A 25,260-nucleotide genomic window follows, 5' to 3' on the forward strand; every position below is an offset into this window, starting at 1 on the left:
AGTATTATGATGGACCCCACCTCCACCCCTCCCTTCACCCCCCCTTCTCTTTATTGATCAATCTCACCCCCCCCCCCCTTCCCCCACCACCTCTTTTCATAGCCAGATTGACAGTTGAGTAATTTCTCTGTTGGCGATGACTGACGGATGGTAATGGGAAGACGTTTCAGCGTGTCATTACAACACAAAATAATTTCCAATTTACCGCTCATCAAAAGTGCTCTCACAAAAAAAGAGAGCGAAAGACAGAGAGAGGGAGCGAGGGTTAGGGAAGGAAAGAGAGGATAGGGGTAGAAGAGAAGGGAAAAAACACAACAGCGGATTTATCGCTTCAATTACTGATATTTTACATTTAGTTTAAAAGCGACATGTTTTTGTAATGTGACAGGCTTCACTGGATTTGAAAACCTCTTCAGACCTCTCCAGTCTTGGCTCGGGAGATAATGACAGGGGGAGGGGGAGAAGAGAAGAGGGGGGAGAGTGATAGCTGTGAATCCAGAGCCTCTTTAGAGAGCTCTGTCTGCCTGTCTGTCTTGGGGTTAGGGAGATCATGCCAGAGCCTTGACGTGGAGTTTTTATATTATTTTATTGTACCTCCGCCTGTCACTGGGAGGGGGGCGGGGGTGGTGCTTTTGGGGGCCTCTATAAAGCTATTTTACTACTCCCCTGGCTCTACCTCTCTGAATATACTCTTTACATACAGTATTTTGCCAGCTTGATCCTACTGAGACACCTACCCTGACCTGGGCAATTCCACTGTAAAATAATTATGCTTTGACTCAGTTTTTTATCCTTTTTACTGAAATGATTGCCAAACAAAAAACATTGATTTCAAAGTTGAACAAACCCTAGAACTCGGTGCAAAAATACACATTTTGTGGAAGAACTGTGCAGATGCAAACTTTGGTAATGGAATTACGGTCAGATTTCTCTCGGGTTTTTATGCGACCACGTTTTCCAAAACCACTGTTAAATATCTGCTCCAAGTTAAGATTCAAAGATGTCTGCAGAAAGAGTGGGGTGTCAGCTATGACATGGTACCTTGAGTTTGAAAAAAATCTCTTTTGGTTGTTGAACTACAGAAAGTAAAGAGGATTTACACCCGGTAACAGAATTACAGTAATGGGCATAATTATATACATGAATATCATTCCCCTCATGTTTCACACGTTTGGACATTACAGTGCAGCACAGCAGAGTACAGTGCAGTACAGTACAGTACAATACAATACAGTACAGTACAATACAACACAGTACAGTACAATACAACACAACAGAGTAGAGTACAGTACAATACAGCAGAGCACAGTACAATACAGCACAGCAGAGCACAGTACAGTACAATACAATACAACACAACAGAGTAGAGTACAGTACAATACAGCACAGCAGAGCACAGTACAGTACAGTACAATATAGCACAGCAGAGCACAGTACAGTACAATACAATACAACACAGAGTGCAGTACAGTACAATACAGCACAGCAGAGCACAGTACAATACAGCAGAGCACAGCACAGCACAGCAGAGTAGAGTGAGTAGGGTAGATTAGGTAGAGTATAGTTCAGTACAGTACAATACAGCAGAGTAGAGTATAGTACAGTACAATACAGCAGAGTAGAGTGAGTAGGGTAGATTAGGTATAGTTCAGTACAGTACAATACAGCAGAGTGAGTAGGGTAGATTAGGGTAGAGTTTAGTTCAGTAGAGTACAGTACATTATACTACGGGTGGGTCTAAGCCAGGCAATTTATAAACTTGACCTCCACTATAAAAAGTATCTGGACATTATCTCCCATTTCTTTTAGACTAGCATTTAGTTTTCAACAGTGGAGATTTGTATAAACCTTGCTGTCTGTCTCTCCGACATTTCCAACATGGATTTTCTCAGCCAGTCGAAATCATGAATCAGCTGGCATCATTTTAATGGATATATACAAAGAAATGTCAATAGAAAATTGGTAAAACAAAATGAAGTGCAGCTAGTTTGCCGCCTTTCCAGCGTCCGTTTGAAGTGATCGTGTTAGCTGTGTTGTTGGTTAGCTCCTCTAAACAATAGTGTCGTGAGGAGAGAGCACATTTTCTATGCCAGGCGAAATCGCACATCATTAGCTCATTGTTATGGATATATCCAAAAAGTGTCACTAGAAAACAGCTTAAACAAATGCAGCTACTTTGCTGTTATTCTGGCTGCACTATTTGACGTGACTGTAAGTTAGCCGTAGTTGGCTACCAAGCAAGCGAGGGATGAGAACGTTGCCAGCCAGTATGGCAATGGAACATTTAGAACAAATGACTGGGTCACGTCCATTGATACAAAACAAAAATACTTAATGACTGGGTCGTCTCTCTTGCAACCGAAATGATAGAACTAACGACCAGCCAGTTTGGGTAGAAACCTTAGATTTGTGTCGGAACTATATCTTGTGGAAGTTTTAATCACTTAATAATTCATAAACAAATTTGATATTTGTAAAATCCCTATAACTAGTTGGTAGGTCTACCATTACTTGTTACTTTTGTGAACATTCATTATCCTCCCCAGTCATGAGGGAGAGAGTAATTATAAAATATGTTAAAGATATGTGGGTTTTTGGTAATGGTATTACAAGACAATGTTGCTTAAACTTCCAGTAGGTAAACAATTTCTCCAAAAGGAAATATACAGTGCATTTGGAAAGTATTCAGACCCCATGACTTCTTCCACACTTTGTCACGTTACAGCCTTATTCTAAAATGGATTGAATAATTTTTTTCATCATCAACCCACACACAATACCCCATCATGACAAAGCAAAAACAGGTTTTTAGAAATTTTTGCAAATGTATTAAAAATAAAAACTGATATCACATTTACATAAGTGTTCAGACCCTTTACTCAGTGCTTTGTTGAAGCACCTTCGGCAGTGATTACAGCCTCGAGTCTTTTTGGGTATGACATTACAAGCTTGGCACACCTGTATTTGGGGAATTTTTCCCATTTTTCTCTGCAGATCCTCTCAAGCTCTGTCTGGTTGAGTGTCGCTGCACAGCTCAGGTCTCCAGAGATGTTCGATCGGGTTCAAGTCCGGGCCCTGGCTGGGTCATTCAAGGGGATTCAGAGACTTGTCCTGAAGCCACTCCTGTGTTGTCTTGGCTGTGTGCTTATGGTCGTTGTCCTGTTGGAAGGTTAACCTTTCACCCCCGTCTGAGGTCCTGAACACTCTGGAGCAGGTTTTCATCAAATATCTCTCTGTACTTTGCTCCGTTCATCATTCCTCAATCCTGACTAGTCTCCCAGTCCGTGCCGCTGAAAAACATCCCCACAGCATCATACTGCCACCAACATGCTTCACCGTAGGGATGGTGCCAGGTTTCCTCCAGACGTGACACTTGGTATTCAGGCCAAATAGTTCAATCTTGGTTTCATCAAACCAGATAATCTTGTTTCTCATGGTCTGAGAGCCCTTTAGGTGCCTTTTGGCAAACTCCAAGCAGGCTGTCATGTGCCTTTTACTGAGGAGTGGCTTCCGTCTGGCCACTCTACCATAAAGGCCTGATTGGTGGAGTGCTGCAGAGATGGTTGTCCTTCTGGAAGGTTCTCCCATCTCCACAGAGGAACTCTGGAGCTCTGTCAGAGTGACCATCAGGTTCTTGGTCACCTCCCTAACCAAGGCCCTTCTCCCCCGATTGCTCAGTTTGGCCGGTCGGCCAGCTCTAGGAAGAGTCTTGGTGGTTCCAAACTTCTTCCATTTAAGAATGATAGAGGCTACTGTGTTCTTGGGGACCTTCAATGCTGCAGAAATATTTTGGTACCCTTTCCCAGATCTGTGCCTTGACACAATCCTGTCTCGGAGCTCTAACGACAATTCCTTCGACCTCATGGCCTGGTTTTGTTAAGGCTGTCGCTTTCCTCATCCTCAGATGAGGTGAGGAGAGAAGGATCTTCAGACCAAAATGCGGAGTCAGGGAAATAAGCCATCTTTTATTTTATAACAACGATGAACTGATGAAGATGGCAATACGAAAAAACAAACACTTTAACAAACTTACAAAATAACAAAACGACGTAGAACGGAACCTGAACATAAACTCACATCACAAACGTAAACTCACGAACAGGAACGTTACATCAAAACACACGAACAGCCAAACAGCTCCGAAAGTGAATAACATCGACAACGACGAAGACATCACAGGAGACAATCACCCACCAACAAACAGTGAGAATGCCCTACCTAAATATGACTCTTGATTAGAGGAAAACGCAAACCACCTGCCTCTAATCAAGAGCCATACCAGGCAAACCAAAACCAACATAGAAACAAATAACATAGACTGCCCACCCAAAACTAACGCCCTGACCATAAACACATAAAAAACAACATAAAACAGGTCAGGACTGTTACAGTACCCCCCCCTCAAGGTGGGAACGCCGGGCGCACCAGCACAAAGTCCAGGGGAGGGTCCGGGTGGGCAGTTGACCACGGTGGTGGTTCCGGCTCAGGACGCTGTCCCCACACCACCATAGTCACTCCCCTCTTCTGTCTACCCCCTCCACTGACCACCCTAAAACTACTTTCCCCTAAATAAACAGCCAGCACCGGAACAAGGGGCAGCACCGGGACAAGGGGCAGCACCGGGACAAGGGGTAGCACCGGGACAAGGGGCAGCACCGGAACAAGGGGCAGCACCAGGATAAGGACCAGCACCGGAATAAGGGGCAGCACCGGGACAAGGGGCAGCACCGGGACAAGGGGCAGCACCGGGACAAGGGGCAGCACCGGGACAAGGGGCAGCACCGGGACAAGGGGCAGCACCGGGACAAGGGGCAGATCCCGGCTGAAGGACTCTGGCAGGTCCTGTTTAGACGGCTCTGGCAGGTCCTGACTGGACGGCTCTGGCAGGTCCATGCAGGCTGACGGCTCTCAACGCTCATGGCAGACTGACGGCTCTCTACGCTCATGACAGGCTGACGGCTCTCTACGCTCATGGCAGGCTGACGGCTCTCGACGCTCATGGCAGACTGACGGCTCTCGACGCTCATGGCAGGCTGACGGCTCTGGACGCTCATGGCTCTCTGACGGCTCTGGCTGCTCATGGCTCTCTGACGGCTCTGGCTGCTCATGGCTCTCTGACGGCTCTGGCTGCTCATGGCTCTCTGACGGCTCTGGCTGCTCATGGCTCTCTGACGGCTCTGGCTGCTCATGGCTCGCTGGCGGCTCTGGCAGATTCTGTCTGGTTGGCGGCTCTGGCAGATCCTGTCTGGTTGGCGGCTCTGGCAGATCCTGTCTGGTTGGCGGCTCTGGCAGATCCTGTCTGGTTGGCGGCTCTGGCAGATCCTGTCTGGTTGGCGGCTCTGGCAGATCCTGTCTGGCTGACGGCTCTAGCGGCTCCTGTCTGGCTGACGGCTCTAGCGGCTCCTGTCTGGCGGATGGCTCTGTAGGCTCATGGCAGACGGGCGGCTTTGCAGGCTCATGGCAGACGGGCGGCTTTGCAGGCTCATGGCAGACGGATGGCTCAGACGGCGCTGGGGAGACGGATGGCTCAGATGGCGCTGGAGAGACGGATGGCTCAGATGGCGCTGGGGAGACGGATGGCTCAGATGGCGCTGGGGAGACGGATGGCTCAGATGGCGCTGGGGAGACGGATGGCTCAGATGGCGCTGGGGAGACAGATAGCTCTGTAGGGAGGAGAAGGAGAGACAGCCTGGTGCGTGGTCTAGGCACCGGCTGCGCTGGAGAGGAGGAAACAGCAGGAGAGAGAACCCGGAGAGACAGCCTGGTACGGGGGGCTGCCACCGGAGGACTGGTACATGGAGGTGGCACCGGGTCTACCGGACCGTGAAGGAGGACACGTGCTCTTGAGCACCGAGCCTCCCCAACCCTACCAGGTTGAATGAACCCCGTAGCCCTGCCAGTGCGGCGAGGTGGAATAGCCCGCACTGGGCTATGCAGGCGAACCGGGGACACCACCTGTAAGGCTGGTGCCATGTACACCGGCCCGAGGAGACGTACTGGAGACCAGCTACGTTGGGCCGGCTTCATGGCACCCGGCTCGATGCCCAACCTAGCCCTCCCAGTGCGGCAAGGTGGAATAGCCCGCACTGGGCTAAGCACGCGTACTGGGGACACCGTGCGCTTTACCGCATAACACGGTGTCTTACCAGTACGACGCCTTCTACCTCCACGGTAAGCACGGGGAGTTTGCTCGGGTATCTTACCCGGCTTTGCCACACTCCTCGTGTGCCCCCCCCCCAAGAAATTTTTTGGTCTGACTCACAGGCTCCCAACCGCGTCGTCGCGCTGCCTCCTCATACCAGCGCCGCTCAGCCTTCGCTGCTTCCAATTCCTCCTTTGGACGGCGATATTCCCCTGGTTGAGCCCAAGGTCCTCTACCGTCCAAGATCTCCTCCCAAGTCCAGAAGTTCTTGTTGCGCCGTCGAGCATTCCCATACCGCTTGGTCTCTGTTTGTTGGTGGGTGATTCTGTTAAGGCTGTCGCTTTCCTCATCCTCAGATGAGGTGAGGAGAGAAGGATCTTCAGACCAAAATGCGGAGTCAGGGAAATAAGCCATCTTTTATTTTATAACAACGATGAACTGATGAAGATGGCAATACGAAAAAACAAACACTTTAACAAACTTACAAAATAACAAAACGACGTAGAACGGAACCTGAACATAAACTCACATCACAAACGTAAACTCACGAACAGGAACGTTACATCAAAACACACGAACAGCCAAACAGCTCCGAAAGTGAATAACATCGACAACGACGAAGACATCACAGGAGACAATCACCCACCAACAAACAGTGAGAATGCCCTACCTAAATATGACTCTTGATTAGAGGAAAACGCAAACCACCTGCCTCTAATCAAGAGCCATACCAGGCAAACCAAAACCAACATAGAAACAAATAACATAGACTGCCCACCCAAAACTAACGCCCTGACCATAAACACATAAAAAACAACATAAAACAGGTCAGGACTGTGACAGGTTTTTGCTCTGACATGCACTGCCAACTGGGGGACCTTATATAGACAGGTGTGTGCCTTTCCAAATCATGTCCAATCAATTGAATTGACCACAGGTGTACTCCAATCGAGTTGTAGAAACATCTCAAGGATGATCAATGGGAACAGGATGCACCTGAGCTCAATTTCACTCGCTTGGCAAAGGGTCTGAATACTTATGTAAATAAACTATTTCTGTTTTTTATTTGGAATAAATTTGCAAATATTTCTAAAAACCTGATTTTCCTTTGTCATTATGGGATATTGTGTGTAGATTGATGAGGATTTTTTATTTATTTAATCCATTTTAGAGTAAGGCTGTAAGATAACATATTTTGGTAAAAGTCCAGGGGTCTGAATACTTTCCGGATGCTCTGTAAGCGTTGATATTAGTTGGTATGGGTCTTTATGCTCTTACCCCAGGTACCATGGAAGAAGAAGTTGGAGAACTATCCACACCCTCCTCACCCACATGCAGCCTCTCAAATCCACATTACAGGCATTCGGACCAAAACGAGTCATTACCGTTATGTTAATCAGCACCGTAACTGACGAATTCACTTCGTGCCATATTCTCTGCGTCCACTCAGACCTTATCCTAGGCAGTATGAATGCTACCGTGCCGTACCGTCTCCTTTCCCCTCTCCGTGCCCTCCCGTCCCCAGCTGTTCAAAGTGTCACCAGAGAGATTGATAAGTTCATGCTATAAGCACTTTGTTTGGAGAGCCTCCCGGAGTGAGAGAAAAACACCACCTGCTTGGCGAAGGAGCGGAGTGAGTTAGTCTAACAGGTCTGTGTGTGTCAGGCTGGGTGGGCGGCGTTGAGGGAAGGTTGGGGGGAAACGGCAGGCGTTCGCCCGGGTGGGCCGCCACAGCGCACCGTTGGGCCCTTGCCACCACCGTGTTGGCCGTCGAGCAGGCCGTCGCAGATACCTCTGCATGTCACTCCAGAGCCCCTCCCTCCCCTCACACACTCACACACATCTGACGGCGGGAACAGCTGTTCTGTTAAACATGCTGTATGGAACGTGTGTCAGCACCATATGCTTCGTCTGCCAGATATGGCTTCATATCATATCAGTTCCAACAACATGGAGGATCGGAGCCAGCCCAGTGACAGTCACCCACATGGAGGATCGGACCCAGCCCAGTGACAGTCACCCACATGGAGGATCGGAGCCAGCCCAGTGACAGTCACCCACATGGAGGATCGGACCCAGCTCAGTGACAGTCACCCACATGGAGGATCGGACCCAGCTCAGTGACAGTCACCCACATGGAGGATCGGACCCAGCCCAGTGACAGTCACCCACATGGAGGATCGGACCCAGCCCAGTGACAGACACCCACATACAGTTGCACTATACATGCCATTTAGCCAAACACTCACATACATATAGGGGAAAACAAGATATAGCCAATATGAAGAATGATAAATATATCTTTCTTTAAAAAGCATAACGTTTTTTTATGCACGCATGTACGAGCGCGTCTAGTTTTTTGGTTCAGGACCGTGACACTTTATCCGTCCTCGCCATTAAAATTCCCGAATCCAAACTTACGGTATTCAATCATTTTGATTAAAAGCCAAGATCTCGAACAGTACTGTTGGGAGTGGAGAGGCCCAAGCAGTCCGCCACGTTTGAGAATTCATATATTTTCATAAACTTTTAACAATGTCAATGAGACACGTCTTCAATCTTTGGTCCACGCGACAGCGGGGCATTCAATCTTTCTTTAGCTTTTCGACAGAAAATTTGAATACGAGCACAGTGTTATTAATGTGATGGTTGATACGGAGGGTTTCACGGGGGGGATTCGCAGAGGGGGTTTTATTAGTTTTGGAGACACTTGAAGCCGAGGAATAAGAGGGAATGGGAGGAAGCAGGGAGGGCGTACACAGAAAGCAACGCTCGGCTAGGTCAAACAACGGGCCTTGTTTGGTCCTAGCGAATACGCTAAGATTCTAATTCAGCACGCCCAATTAACAACACTAACAAACCAAGAGGATTAATTCCTACCAGCTACAGTTTCCAATGTTAGACAGGTTACGCATGTGGCTTCTATGTATGTTTTGTTTAGGTTTTTATGTGGTCCCAGACACAATCTTCGTTGTGTCCCTCCCTGTATTATAGTCAAAATGTTCCTCAACATTTGCTCTAATGTAAATGTATCTGTTTAAGACAGGCACATGGAGGCATATCTTCCTAAATTGAGGTTCAAGCTTACATGGACAGTTTGTGGTTGACGTCGGTGAATTTGTTCGTGTTAACTCAAACTAATTACACTATGAAAACCTGAAAAGTAGAAGAAGCTCAGTTTTGCCCAAATAAATAATGCCGTCGATTTCTTTCTGAAAAATACCCGTCATGTATGAAGTGAAGTATAGATAGTGACTTGTATGGATGGTATTTGGAGTGATGTACTACATTTGGAACACTGATAAATATGATGACTATGACATTCAATTCAAATTTCCCTGGTTGCCCTTGTCCTTGATGTTACGAAGACACTACCTTGGCTAACATCAAATGATTTGCCAATAGTACAGTAGATCAATTTGTACATCTAAATTGAACACGTTACACAATCCATAGCAATTGGGCAAGGTAGTGCTGGATGGGTGTGCACCAAATGGGACCATATTCTCTACATAGGGCGCTACTTTTGACTAGAGCCTTAATGGGCCTTGGTCAAAAGCAGTGCACTACGAAGGGAATGGGGTGCCATTTGGGACGTATGTCTTTGACACATCTTTGGTGTCATCGGAGGAGCCATAGAGGCGCCTGGGTAATAGACCGGGTCTCCTCTTCGACGGGAATTATTACGTGTCTGGTTACATGTAACTCTGGTGGCCATTTTATCTCCATTCACTATGCTGTTATAGATATCCACCTGTCAATATTCATACCCAGGTCAAACACTATGCTGACGTTATTATTGTGTTTCTGTATGCGTGTTTGTGTGTGTGCAGACCAGTATCTATGTTTATTGGTCTTTTTCAGGACAATTTCTCTCTCTCTCTCTCTGTCCCCTTTCCCCTCCCTGTATTAGTGCTGTCATCAGGATGGATTGAGACAGCCCCCCCCCCCCCCCCAGTGCAAACCAAACCACCGCGGACAGACAGAGTGGGCTAGTATAGTAGACGCCCTCGTCCCTTTTGGGGATGTGAGGGGCCGTAGAGTTAGAAATATGGGCCTGTGTGTGTGTTGAGGTGTCTGATAGGGAGATGGGAGAGGGGCCGGAGTTGCAGAGAGTTTCCTGTGGTCGTTTGTAACGGGTACACTCTCTCTCATAGCACCTGCCCAAACCAGGCAGCCCTGTAATGACTCAGACTGATGATGTTAATAAGACTGGCTGCCCCCCTCCCCCTTGGCTAGTAGTGGAACGCCCCAGCAAAGGTAGAGCCCCACAAGATGCAATGCACACACACACACACACACACACAAGCTCATAGCCATACACACAAACAGACACGGACGATCGGGAGCACGCACACTCACGCACACACGCACGCACACATCTCTAGCAAGCCTACCTTTCAGAAGAGAGGGCGGGGGAAGAGAGAAACGGTCCTTTCCTATCTTTAAAAGAGATATAGAAATAATAATTGAAATAAAAATGTGTTGCGGTGCACAGTGAAAATCTTTCTGCTGGAAGGAATATAAGGAATTATTATATATGTCTTCATGCATGTACAGATAATCTGTCTCTTTTTTATTTAACAGATAAACATCAGTATTTGCTGGTTGATTCGTTTACGCATCGAATGGAAACATATAGCCATTTCTGTTTTACCAACTGTTTATTTGGTGTTCTCTCAGCATTCTAATGCCTCTGTTTTTCACGGCGTTTAATCTTTTCTTTCAGGGTACTGATCACCTCTGAGGGTTGTGTGACTGAACAGTGCTACTGTGTGACCAACGCGAGGCGGCTAGTACTTTTTGTTTGTCACTCTCTCTCTCTTTCCGAACCGGAAAGAATTGATGGAGTCGGAGTATTTATTCGTGTACTGTCAGCACAGTCGCCAATCTCTCTTTCTCTCTCTCTCTCTCTCTAGCTCTCACACCTTTTAAATCACTCTCTTTCTCATCTCTCTCCTCTCTCTCTCTGTCTCTCTCCCTCACCCTGTCTATCCCTGTCTATCCCTGTCTCTTACCTCTCTCGCTCATCTCTCTTTCTCTGTCTCTCTCCCTCTGTCTCTCTCCCTCTGTCTCTCCCTCTCTCTCTCTCTCTCTCTCTCTCCATCCCGGCCCGAGGTAAACATATTTTGCAGAAAAGCTGACGGAGAGCTTGTTTTAACAGCCCCAAGGTCAGCGAGTCAAAGCCTGCACTCGTCACGCCAGCCTGGCTGTGTGGTGGGCTGTCTGTGTCTAGCCGCAGACAACACTGTGGCATCTCCATGGAAGATTTATCCTCTACACCTTCAATAATTCAATAATGCCTCCTCTCCTCTTCTCTACTCTTTCTGCCTACTCCCTTTCCTTTCCTCTCCTCTTCTGCTCTCCTCTCGTCTTCTGCACTCCTCCTCTCCCACTCCTACTCCTCACCCACTTCACTCCTCTCCTACTCTCCGCTTCTCCTCTTCCTCTCCTGTCCTCTTCCTCTCCGGCTGTGAGTGTTGTTAGAGAGCAGACCTAAATGCCACCAGGCCTCAGACCGACCCGCTTCCTCTCCTTCTTCTAAGTAAAGGCATGATGGACTGGCGCTGAGGGCTGCAGGTTTATGAGAGAACACGCAGTCCGTCATCCAACACTAGCCCGTGTGTGTGTGTGTGGTGTGTGTGTGTGCTGTATGTTGCGACCCCGCTGTGTGTTTCCCCATGCTGTTGTTGACCTGAGTGATGGGTGGTGACCCCCTGCCTGGCGCCTGCACTCCTCTCTCCCGCCCTATTGATTTGATCTGAGGTTTCAGAGCCGCGTCACGTGACCTTGTATTATTTACCGTCGCCGCTGTGTGTCTGTGTGCCCCGGGTCACACGTTCGTAGTTAGCGCGCGGCGTTCACTTAGTATATGTAAGTGTAAGAAGTCACATGGGATAGGGTTGCACTCATGTGCGTTGATATGATCGTCGGAGTGTGAAAAGCTCAAAGTTGTATTTGTAGGAGCCATTTGACTAGGTTAGCCACTACTGTGTTCGTTAGCCTCCAAACGGACGAGAATGGACTGAAACAGGGAGGGACTCCCCGAGCCTTTCTTTGTCCGACGTTTTGAAACGGTGTACCCCAACGAATACGATTCGGGCGTTTTCATGTACACATGTAACAAATGAAGGAACCGGTTTTTGCACTTGTTCCATCAAAGTTTTACCTCCGGTCGATAAGGTGCAGGCTGAAATGGGAGGGTTATCGCTGTCAGTGTTATTCGATTGGATTTGATTGAGTGTGATTTTGAACGTCCCTCATTTCTCGGAGGTGACGGGTTGTTTCCTTCCCCTGAGCCTGTGGTAAACATTGTAATGAGCATGGATCTCCCACTCGGTCTCTGCCACGCCAGGGCCCAGGTTAAGTGCAGTTTCAGGCTATTATACATCATTAGGGTAAGTAAGACTCAGCCACGGGGAGAAGAGAAATGGAGGCCTGGGACGGTTCATTCCTCATCGGCTGCATGGGGCTGAGGGAGGGACAGGGAGGCAGGGATACGGCCCGATATCATGCACACTCGCACCATCGGACAATCACACGCAAGCAAATACGTGTACGCACGCACACACACACACACACACACACAGCCTCATAGTCACAAATCACTGTGTCAATAAGACACTTTATAGGGGTTAAGGCACCACCGATCACTCCCACACCAGCCAGTCAGCCAGCCAGTCAGCCAGCCAGTCAACAGCACTACCCTACACTCTACGTGGGAAGACAGTTGAAACTGGGACTTATGGGATTTCTTTGTCTTTCTGTGTCTTTAGAATTAGTCCCATATCAGAGTAGCAACTTCCAGTTGAGCTTGTAAAGTGTGGACTAGATTTGGGGGGGTTCAACGGTAGCTTTACTCACCTGGTCTTGCAGAGGAGAAAGCAAACTCAAAAGTGCTAGATAAAGGAGAGAGGGAGAAATACTAATTGTTGTCATTACGGAGGAGCAGCTGTAAATCAGTAGAGGTCAAATAGAGGAGAGATTGGTGTTGAAAGACATTGTAGTTACTGCAACGAGGGCCACTTCCTCCCTCCGCCCGGAATGAAAACCCCAGGCCGGACGGCGCAGTGGAACCGATCACATTTGAATGCTAATTTCGATAAAGGACAGTTCGATTAATAGATCTGCTCTTCTCTCTGATGAAGGAATTGGGCGCGTTTGAGATTGGAGTTTTAAATGCAATTTAGAGAAGAAAAAAACGCATGGCGAAAAAGAGGAGATATTCTCCCTAATTTAAAAAAATGTATTAAAGCCCAGAAAGGCCATTACTAGGAGAGCATATTTTCTACAGGCAATTACAAGGTCAATAAATCCTCAACATCCTCTCTTAAAGTTCCCCTATGTATGTTCTGGAATTGTGTTCTTCTGTTCAACTTCTTTAATTGGCTCTGTAGTGGCTGCGCAGACACACACGCGCGCTTGTTTGTGTGCACACACACATACATTTAATGTGCACACACACACACACACACACACACACACACACACACACACACACACACACACACACACACACACACACACACACACACACACACACACACACACACACACACACACACACACACGTAGAGATCCAGTTGCAGGGGGAGAGAAGGGCTGGTCTGGCTTGTCTCTCCGGGCTGGGTGACAGCTGTGTGTGAAGTCCTCTGAATCTGCCCACACTGTCATCTGTTCATGAGATCTACACACACACACGCACACATGCAAATGCCTGTGACGCTGTTAAAGTGGTTTTGTAAAGCATTCCTTCATTATTGACTGGAGTCCATATCCAAAACCTACAGTACCTTGAAAGGATTGAAATTCAGGCGGCAGCAAACTGCAAAAGCGACAGAGGGAGGAGGAGAGAGGGAGAAGAAGACGAGCTGCGAAAGAGCCAGAGAGGACAGGGTTGAAGAGGAGCGATTTTGCGTGCGCGAGAAAGAAAGAGTGAGAGAGAGTGAGAGAGAGGCGGGGCTGGTTTACATAACACCGGAGATCGTCTTTGGCATGCGTCAGCCGCCGAGAGGCATCAATCACTCCATCTGTGTAAAATCACAAGCTGACTCCGATATTGCTAAATATTTATACTGTCAGATACACACAGGCAGTGCAGATGAAAAGGGCCATTCATTAGGCTTTCTCCAGCCTGTCAGCCTGCAGATGGAGATTAGAGGGAAACCTCCCACCATGGTCGCCTCACGCCGTCTCCCCAGCTCTATATTTAGCCCCTTCACCACGATAAATATCTCCGCAATGCCTCTGTTAGGTAAATACGACCAGGGATGATCTGGAGGTAACGTAAACAGAACGGTGTGTCGTCGAGAGGTAACAACAGGGATGTAACGCAGCAGGTTTGGGTTTGGTCAGGCCTGTTGCCTCGACTTTGCTAGGCCTTGCGCTACCAAATGTTTCTGTCTGTCTTTCGCGGTCGCTGTCTTTATTTGTTTCTCTCCATCTCTTTCTTTCGCTCCTCGCTTTCTCCATCTTCTGTGGTTTAGACATGAAGCTCGTACTTTTTTATTTTATTTAACTAGGCAAGTCAGTTAAGGACAAGTTCTTATTTACAGTGACGGCCTACTGGGGAGCAGTGGGTTAACTGCCTTGTTCAGGGGCAGAACGACGTGTTTATTTTACCTTGTCAGCTCGGGGATTCGATCCAGCAATTTTTCAGTTACTGGACCAACACTCTAACCACTAGGCCACCTGCCGCCCCATATTTTTCATTACTCACAGAGGGCTGAATATTTAATCTGTCTGACTATCTGACTTTCAGCCCTGTGTCTGTCTGTCTGTGTCTCTCTCTTTCTCTCTCTCTCTTTCTCTCTGAAGCAACAGAGCAAAGCAACAAAGAAATATCAACTTTTACGCTTAATTACAGTGGAAATCTCCATGTTGATTAGGGGGGGGGGAAAAATATGCTTTATTCTTCCCAACTTCAAATTCATAATGAATCATTAAGTCATGTGAGAGTGTGAGGGATAGAGCGGGAACACAGGGATGGAGGGAGAGAGGAGAAAGGGAAAGGCGTGTAATTATCTTCAGAATGTAGACATCACCAGTAAATCCATGGAGCCATCTGACATGGCTAATTAAGGAAGCAATCAAAGGTCCACCTCCCGAGAGTTGGCGAGGTAGAGAGAGAGAGAGAGGTAGAGAGAGAGAGAGAGGGAGAGAGAGAGAGAGAGAGAGCATGTAATGGGGAGAGTGAGAGGAGGGCAGGAAGGAGAGTGGAGTGACTGAAGCAGTCTGTTCTGTTGGGCTCTTTGTGACGATTCCATGTGTCAGTCCTCTGAGCGGAGACTCATGCAGGCCTAACTAACCTCAGCTCCTTTATCAAGCTTTCGATCTGACGCTAACTATCACAGATATTGTGCCCCAGTGGAAGGGGGTGTGTGTGTGTGTGCGTGAGTGTGTGCATGTGCGTGTATGTGTGCTTTCTCAGCGGTGCTCTGTAAGAGAACCCATGGTGACTTATGGGGCACATGTATAATGTAACGGCAACTCCGCTAGAAAGCAGCTTGGACCATGGTGGTAATTCACCCAAGAGTCAGTGAAATGTGTGTGTGTCTGGGATTCCTCTGAACAAATCGTCCAGTCCTCTTCCAATTCCTGGGTGGTCAGATACGGAAGGTCAATGAGACAAAGGGTAGGAACCCCCCCCCCCAAAACGTCACCTTTATCAAGGGTTACCCCCTCTCCCTACCCTCACTCCACATTCTCCCCACCCTCCGTCCCCTGGTGGCAAAGGCGTGGGTGACCAGGGGGTCAGCCAGTCTTGGCCAGGGGATAGTCAGCAGAAAAGGAGCTGAGGGGAGGTAGAGGAGTGCAGGGAGGAGAGAGAGGATTGCAGGGAGGAGAGAGGAGGATAGTGACCTGGCTGTATACATTGTGGGTGACCAACACTGTACCAAACCCTAGTTGTGTGCCTGGGTCCTTTGACTGGCAGCCCTATGTCCTAATTATATGTCCTTAAAGGCCCACTCTGTGATTTTTATGATTACTTATGATTATTTAAATGAATGATTTAAACCCATTGATTCTTGAAGAATATAACTTATGTGCCTCTCTTGAGCTACATGTTGAATATACGGTTGACCTAGAAAGATCAGTGCGCTCCTGTATGGCTGTTTGTCCTTGGGGTGTGCACTGTGCTGTGTCTCCATCCTTCTCTCTCCTCCTTATCCTTCTTTCATCTTTCTCCCCTCCTCATCCATCTGTCCCCCTAGTGTCAATCTCATCCTGGTGTAATTGCTTGTTTTTTTGGTCACCAGGCCAGTCCCCTCTCTCTCTCTTTCTCTCTCTCTCTCTCTCTCTCTCTCTCTCTCTCTCTCTCTCTCTCTCTCTCTCTCTCTCTCTGGTGTTGATTCATAGAGCTTGTAAAGCTGACAGTGGTCCCTCTCAGTCCCTTTCAGCTGGAACAAAGCAGGTGACAAGGACACCTCCCTAGACGGCTGACCTGTTGGTCCCCACTGTCCCCGCCCCGCCCCGCCTCTCCTTGCCTGGGCTTGAGGGACACAGGGGGGGAGGAGTGGGTCTACATCCGAGCATGTAGCCTGTACTTTGTAGTGGGGGGGGGGGGGGGGGGGGGGGGGGGGGGGGGCGTCCTTCTGCTAACCCTCCCCCTAACCTAACCTCCCATGTCCGCCCCACAGCCCCCACAGCCCTGGATACGTGCTCTCTCTGACACTTGAACTACTTAGCTGTGTCACCTTCAACGCCCCGACAGCACCACTGACACCCACCCTGCTTGTGCATCAGCTGTAAAAACCGGCCTCACACAATAAAATATCTCGGGTTTTAGTGGTCTCACACCGCCCCGTTCGAAGCATCCAGGTTCATATCTCTAATTGTACGTAATCGTGGGCGTAGAGGGATTGTAAAGGATTCTGTTTGAAAATAATTTTATCTTAAAGCCCATGTGTTTGTCACAGTGTTGTCATTGTGCCGTCATGTTTGATACAGTATAATTGACTGAGCTGGCTTATGCTTATGTCCAATCAAGGTTCGACTGTCCGCTATGCCCAGGTTGATTCGTATTCCCTCTAAATGCTTGTAGGTTCGGTTCAGTGTTAAGGCAGTTCAGACAATGTTAAGGTTGACTTGTGTAATTGATTGGTGGGGGCTGCAATTTGGTGTTAAGGTTAACTCCTCCAACTGCTGGTAAGTGGCGTCTGACCGCTTCCCAGGCAACGGCCCTCTCCTCCCTGAAGTAGTGCCACTTAGAACCCCCCCTCCTCTACCCAACACCACAGGCTGTGCTGGCTGGGGGCATTGATCCACTGATCAATATATACAGTTGAAGTCGGAAGTTTACATACACCTTAGCCAAATACATTTAAACTCAGTTTTTCACAATTCCTGACATTCAATCCCAGTAAAAATTCCTTGTCTTAGGTCCGTTAGGATCACCACTTTATTTTAAGAATGTGAAATGTCAGAATAATAGTAGAGAGAATGATTTATTTAGGCTTTTATTTCTTTCATCGCATTCCCAGTGGGTCATAAGTTTACATACACTCAATTAGTATTTGGTAGCATTGCCTTTAAATTGCTTAACTTGGGTCAAACGTTTCGGGTAGCCTTCCACAAGCTTCCCACAATAAGTTGGGTGAATTTTGGCCCATTCCTCCTGACAGAGCGGATGTAACTGAGTCAGGTTTGTAGGCCTCCTTGCTCGCACACGCTTTTTCAGTTCTGCCCACAAAATTTCTATAGGATTGAGGTCAGGGCTTGAACAAACAAAATGGACAAACAGTACGATTTTCTTCTTTTTCAAGGTCTTTAAGTATGCAAACACACTGGCTCTGTATGTGTCTGACTGACTGACTGTCTGTCGTTTTGTCCGTCTGCATTCTCCTGTGTCTCTGACACTATAATTCTCAAAATTCTTTATTATCTCCCCATTCCATCTCTGTTGTGGCTTTTCCCTCGTTCTCCGTAGGGAGGCCACTCTCATCTGGAGAAACGACACTAGAGCCTCCCTTCCATCGCTCCCCTTCTTTCTTTTTATCTTATTCTCGCCGAGCCTCCATCTTGTTTGGAATCACTTCAAATAATGCAGTGTGCTTCTCTCTGTCCTCACGACTCGCTGTTTAAAGGAATCAGTCACTCAGAACACTCAAAACACATATTAAACACGCATCAGCCTCTCGCCGGGGCCAAATCACGCTGTTCAAATGTTGTTCTTCCACCGGGAGTGCGGGGACAAGTGAAGAGATGGGATGTGCAACATTAACTTGATTCGCGGCGGCGGCGACTGAGTGACACCCCATAAACCTCAGCGGGCAGGCAGGTTGCTGCTAGGCCCGGCAGACAGCACCCCGCGGATAATGTGACACACGCTAGCGATGCCTCCTATAGCCACACACACACACACACACACACACACACACACACACACACACACACACACACACACACACACACACACACACACACACACACACATAAGCACAGACACACACACAAGCGCAGACATACACACACACACACACGTACACATACTGGTTTTATGGTAATGTATAAAACATCACAGCATTGAGTTATTGTCCTCTCTGGTTGGCCTCTCAGCTCTTAGCAGTTGAGAGGTGGCATAAACCGTTAGCAGTATAGCGGTGGCTAGTGGGTCTCTGTAACCTCTGCTGTACTAAATGTCAGCCTCCCATACAGAGGGACAGGCGATCCTAGTTGTCACAGCACTTGTTCTATAGACTGTCCATAGACTGACCATAATGTTTCCGACTGAAGCATTCACGACTACGGGTTTTTAAACGTGTTCACTCTGAATGATGGAGATTTGTTTTCCTATTGTGTCATTATACTTGTCATGAATGTTTGTTTCTATTGCGATAAAGCCTACCTACCGTGTACTTCAGGAGATTGGTGAGATTTTGCATTTCATTTGAGAAATGTATTGTTACAGGCCATTTTGTAGCTTTTACCATCAAATGATCAACCCACCTGGTAAAATAAGAGTTAAATCAAATAGAAATAGAAATGACGGTGAGAAATAAATGATTGATGCGTTTATTGTTGTGTGTGAAGCAGACCTGGTTCCGATTTTTTTTAAATACCTCGTTCTCTGATTTACATTTAGCTTGGTACAATGGAACCAAGCACACCTGCCTAGACAATATTTGACCCAGGTCTGGTGTGAGGGCGTGTGTGTTGGTGTGTGTATGTGAGCGAGTGTCTCCTCTCCCTCTCCAAATCCTTTTTCTCTGGATAGATTCTGCACGTCTGAATCCTCTGAGCTGCTCTCTGCCTTAAACAATGCCATTTCTAACACCGTTCCCATCGCCTTGGCAACTCCATAGCAACCTGTGGTCTGCCAGGGCATGGTGTGGATCAATTAGCACCATCTGATGTCTCACCACTTCTTGTCACCCATTGTAATATCTTGATATTCTCATTTTTTTCGGAAAAAATGAATGTGTATTTATTTTTTTAACAAATATGCGTGCTTTTTTCTACAAGAATAAATGGTCCTAATTACTAAAATGATCATTGACAGAATGTTATCAAAACCCAACGCACGTCATACTGCTTTGCCATTAACACTGCTCCATATCTCTGTGTTTTTTCCAGGTATCGTGTCCAAGTCGTTCGAGTGTCGTCTAAAGGGCCAGGGAGCCACATTCGTGGAGGTTGACACAGCGTTTGACGGGGCCTTCCCGGTGCGGAGGGTGGGCTCCATGGAGGGGCTGGAGGGCCAGGAGGGTGTCCAGCAGGTGATTATCATCCAGGGCTACGGCGATGGGGAGATGGCCTTCGACCAGGCCCTGGAAGAGTCAGCCGCTGCCACCCTGCGGGATCTGGCCATGGCGGGCCAGGTGGCCGAGGTGCTCCACATCACCGAGGATGGCCAGGTCATCTCCTCAGGGAGGGAGGTGTCTGCAGGCGGGGCACATCACCTGGCCGGAGGCACCACCCAGTACGTCCTGCTGGAGTCCGGCGGGTCTGCAGCCGGAGGTCATGGGGGAAGGGCGATGCACCACCACATGGTGTCTGAGTCATCCACGGCTCTGGATGCTCTCCTCAGTGCCGTCAGCGAGATGGGCCAGCAGGAAGAAGACAGCCAAGAGGTCATGACCCAGGAAGTTGTGTCAGAGGTCATGGAGCGAGTGGAGGAGGAGGAGATGGAGGTGGAGGTGAAGACGGAGGAGGAGGTGTGCGAGGAGCAGCAGGTGCAGGAGGAGCAGGTGGTCCAGGAGGTGCTGCAGTTTGCAGCCAGCCAGCTGATGATGAAGGAGGGGCTGACCCAGGTGATCGTCAACAATGAGGGGACCCACTACATCGTGACGGAGCTGGATGACAACACCCTCCAGGTGGAGGGGACCATGTACACCCAGCACCAGGGAGGGGAGGACGACCAGCAGAGCGAGGGAGTTTCAGAGGGCCAGGCTGGGGAGAGGATGGTCTACTACCTGGATGGAGCTACACACAACGTGGTTCTGGAGAAGATGGAGGTGGACTAGTCAGTGACTGTGGCAAGTTTCCTTGATTCCTCGAGTCCTCTCTCCTCGCCTCCTTTTCAAAAGCCGTTGGATACGAAGTTATAGGGGAGTGACCTCTGACCTTTTCATCCATTGGGTTTTGAGTAGGAGGCGAGGAGAGAGGATGCAAGAAATCAAGGAAATGCAATTGAGACTCTCCCTGTGTGATGAACAAATGTCTAGCTTAAAGCCCTTAAGAGTCTTTCTCTGTCTCTTGGAAAATGTAATATTTTTTTTTACATAGCTTTATCTCCATTTTGTAACGATTTACTCAGGATAACCTTCACATCTATGGAGTTATAGTGAGGGGCGAAGATTATTGCTAACATTATTTAACATCTGCATAATTTTACAGCCAATGCCAGAATTACCACTTGTTTTTGAAGTCATGACTGGAAATACATAGGCTATTTTCACATGGTTATATTTTTTGAAGTGTGTTCAATTGCAAAAATAATAATTTTAATATTACATTTCCAGCAGGACATTTTCCCGTTATCTAGAAAGACTTAGAATCTTTAAGTTGCATGGTTTGGTTTTATTGAAAGTTGGAGAATAATAACAGCTTTATTTTCAAGGAAATTTCCAACCCAAAAACGATATTTTGGTATTTGTTTAATTAGTCCATTGTTGATATAGTACAGAAATGTTTTGCATATCAGCAATCAAGTTCTCAAGATATATAACTTTCAAAATACAGAAATACAGCCGGTATGATGCATTTTGCATCATGATGCAAAATGCAGCAGTTTTCCTTTAAGTAGTGAATTAATTTGCAATTGTAAATTAAATAATTATTTTTTGTTTGTTCATTTAAAAGGTACATTAATAGGTCATGTTTTGATAAGACAGGCTATTACAACTTGCTATCATACCTTGCTGAATCTAGGACCAATAGCATTTTGGACATCGAAAATATCCAGGCTGCTGATTGGTCTAAATCCAGGGGCAGTCCAATGATTGGCTTTTTTTTCAGCAATTGCTCAATATGGTCAGGATGCTGATTGGTCTGAATCCAGGGGCAGTCCACCTGTTTTTCAGGATGTTCTCAAAATGTCACGGTGCTGAGTTTCTGATAATCATAATTCAATTCAAGTTGACAAGTATTTTTTTCCATTGGTTTTACTGCTCTCAGTTAATGTAAATATATGTTTCTGTAAATGAAATTGTAATGATACTGGCGTTTGAGTAATGACAATAAAGCTCAATCTTCATTTGGAGGGGTGTTAGTTCACCTCAAGTTTTCTATGACAGTGATACAATCTCCTATTCACATAAACCACATGAATTTACATGCATCAACTGGCATAGGAGCTTCGACCAAGTGTGTTTCCAATCACCATCATCATGATCATCACCATTGTCATTATCACCATCATTACCGTCATCATGATCACCATCATCCTAATCATAATCCGCCTCTCCCTCGGTCAGCCTCCTATTCTCTCCCTCCATTGTGTTGAACAGAACACACACATTCTTTCTCCTTACAGTATTCAAGAGCTGGAAGAGGGAATCAATATTCACTTAGGGCCGTAGTACAGCCTAGGCTCTGATTGAGTGAGTGGGAGCCCAGCGTGACGGCTATGAACACAATGCCGAAGACTTGCTTTCACACAGGGGCCATCAGGAGATCATCCCTTTAATGTAACACACAGCCAGGTGTGTGTGTGTGTGTGTGTGTGTGTGTGTGTGTGTGTGTGTGTGTGTGTGTGTGTGTGTGTGTGTGTGTGTGTGTGTGTGTGTGTGTGTGTGTGTCAGCGAGAGAGAGAGTTGTGGGCTGTCTGAGAGGAGTGGATTACAGCTGGATTGAGTGAGTGAGGTGAGAGACGAACAGCAGCAGAGAAATCCCCCTCATAACCACTGTTGGAAGGTGAGCCTGTAATTTCACATGGCATACTGTATGTCTCTCTGCTACACTGGACTAGCACAGGATCCTTAGCCTTAGCTAAAACCTGCAATCCTAGCTGTCTCCTTTCACACGTACTCCTCCCAGTTAACACAATTAGGTCACGTGAATCAACATGGTGTGTGGGTCTCTATGTGTGTATTGCTTTGTGTGTGTGTATGTGTAATATGCTTATATATGTGCATGCGGGCGGCGTGGGTCTCACTCTCTCCACCCTGTGCGGCTTCCTAATCAGAGACGGGTGGTTCATTATTAGCTACAGCAGGCCGTGCGTGTGAAATGGAAGAGGGAGAAATTAGCAGCTGTCACCGAGTGATGAGTTCATTTCCTGACAGGCCCGGTTCGCCTGAGTCCGTTAGAGACGACGGGCAGACGGTTGATGGAAACCTGCCGCTGCAGCTTAATTGGCGAGCCGGAAAAGGGCAGAGGGCCGGTGGGGGGGGGGGGCTATCCTCCCTCTCTTTCCATCACTCTGTGGGGGCAGACGGGAGAGCGAGAGGAGAGGGACAGGGGGTTGGGATCTCTCTGAGAATGATAAATATGGCAATTCTGTTTAGTTCACCGTCTATAGAAAACATATCAGCCCGTGGATCATTTTCTTAATGTCTCTGCTATTAGTTTTGCGGCCCCTTTGGCAGTATTAGCATTCTCGTTGAGACTGATACACTCTAGTTGTGTGTTGTGTCCTGGGGACAGCATGCAGGTACAATTCTATTAAAGGGACCTGTTTGTTCGTGGTCTACTTTCTATGTTATGTGGTCTTGTACCTGGAACGTGAAGGCAGCTGAAGAGATGTTCAGTAAATTCTCTATTTTCTAGTCAATCATTGTATCAGTACTCTTAACTGAACTGTAATTTCTGGAGTCTGTGAAAGCTTATATAGTGCGGCAGCAACAGATCAGGAGTGGTTCATCTCTTTAACTTCTCTGCGCTACGGATCCCTTTTACGGGATCCCTTTCCTAAACAAATGCAAAAAATATTACTAAAAATATTTATAATCATGCAATCACAAGTGAAATATACCAAAACACAGCTTAGCTTGTTGTTAATCCACCTATCGTGTCAGATTTTGAAAATATATTTTACAGCGAAAGAAATCCAAGCTTTTGTGAGTGTAGCTGCCAATGCTACAACAGCTAGCCCCAAATTAGCATGGTCACGAAAGTCAGAAAAGCAATACAATGAATTGCTTACCTTAGATAATCTTTGGATGTTTGCACTCACGAGACTCCCAGTTACACAATAAATGTTATTTTTGCTCGATAAATATGACTTTTATAACAAAAAAAACGCCATTTGGGTTGCGCATTATGTTCAGAAAATCAAAGCCGTGTTCCGTTCGACAAATTCCAAAAAGTATCCGTAATGGTCGTAGAAACATGTCAAATGTTTTTTTATAATCAACCCTCAGGTTGTTTTTAACAAACATAATCGATAATATTTCACCCGAACCATAACCTATTCATTAAGAGACAAACGGAAAATGGGGTGCCCCTCTCCCGCGCGCAGGAAATATTCAGAGGACACCTGACTACTTTTGAAAAGACTCGCTCATTTTTCAAAATAAAAGCCTGAAACTATGTCTAAAGCCTGGTCACAGCCTGAGGAAGCCATTGGAAAATGAATCTGGTTGATACCCCTTTAAATGGAGGTTGGACGGGCCAGGGAACACAGATTTTTTTTTTTTAAATATCACTTCCGGGTTACATTTTCTCAGGTTTTCGCTTGCAGAATAAGTATTGTTATACTTACAGACAACATTTTGACAGTTTTGGAAACTTTGGAGTGTTTTCTATCCTAATCTGTAAATTATATGCATATTCTACGATCTGGGCCAGAGAAAATGTCAGTTTACGTTGGGCACGTTATTTATAAAAAATATTTAAAAAATCTGACCCCTGACGCTAATTAAGGAATGATGGGGCCTTCCATCTCCCTCCCCCCGTATCCCTGTCTTTGATCACACTGATCCATCGCTAGCACCCCCCCCCCCCCCCCCCACCCCCACCCTCCTACCATAGACCCACTACCACACCTACCTCAGCGCCTGACATACATTGACAGCCCCACTCCATTCCTGAGCCACTCATAGCAGGCGTTCCCCCACAGAACCCCCCCCCCCCCCCCCCCCAAACACACACTGCGAAATAGAAACACACACATACGCTCAAGCATAGCCACAAACACACACAAGCACCCCTGAAAACACATCGGGCCCACAGACATGCGCCGCTCTCAACACTTCATTAAGAGAAGCCGTGATTGAAAAACGATCCGATTAGCTCACTATGAAGAGCGGTGTGACCGAAATAACTGTCGTTTCAACATTGAACGAGAAACAACTGTAAGTGCTTTTAATTAGACGAGAGAGAGAGAGATAGATTCCCCTCCTTCCCCAGCATGTAATGTTTAAAAAAAAAAACGTAAAAAACTTCATGAAAACTTTGTTGAAGTAAAAGAGTGTCAAAACATCCTTAAATGTTGTTCCATTTAGATTGACAATATTATTATTTTTTATTTCACCTTTATTTACCCAGGTAGGCTAGTTGAGAACAAATTCTCATTTGCAACTGCGACCTGGCCAAGATAAAGCAAAGCAGTGCGACACAAACAACACAGAGTTACACATGGAATAAACAAACATACAGTCAATAACACAATATAAAAAATTTAAGTCTATATACAGTGTGTGCAAATGGCGTGAGGAGGTAGGCAATAAATAGGC

General features: G+C 46.9%; 1 protein-coding gene across 1 annotated transcript in view; it reads left to right on the forward strand.

Moving 5' to 3' along the window:
• LOC129857760 (zinc finger protein 407-like) overlaps positions 1 to 21,839 on the forward strand; it is a gene marked incomplete at its 5' end in the record, with an annotated part of 121,263 nt that extends 99,424 nt beyond the window's left edge. Inside the window, 1 exon segment of the mRNA XM_055926302.1 lies at positions 19,718 to 21,839. Coding sequence (XP_055782277.1) covers positions 19,718 to 20,607 — 890 coding nt within the window.
• Between the last annotated feature and the right edge of the window lie 3,421 nt (positions 21,840 to 25,260).

The sequence above is a fragment of the Salvelinus fontinalis genome, chromosome 6 (genome assembly GCF_029448725.1).
Source record: "Salvelinus fontinalis isolate EN_2023a chromosome 6, ASM2944872v1, whole genome shotgun sequence".
Taxonomy (NCBI): Eukaryota; Metazoa; Chordata; class Actinopteri; order Salmoniformes; family Salmonidae; genus Salvelinus; species Salvelinus fontinalis.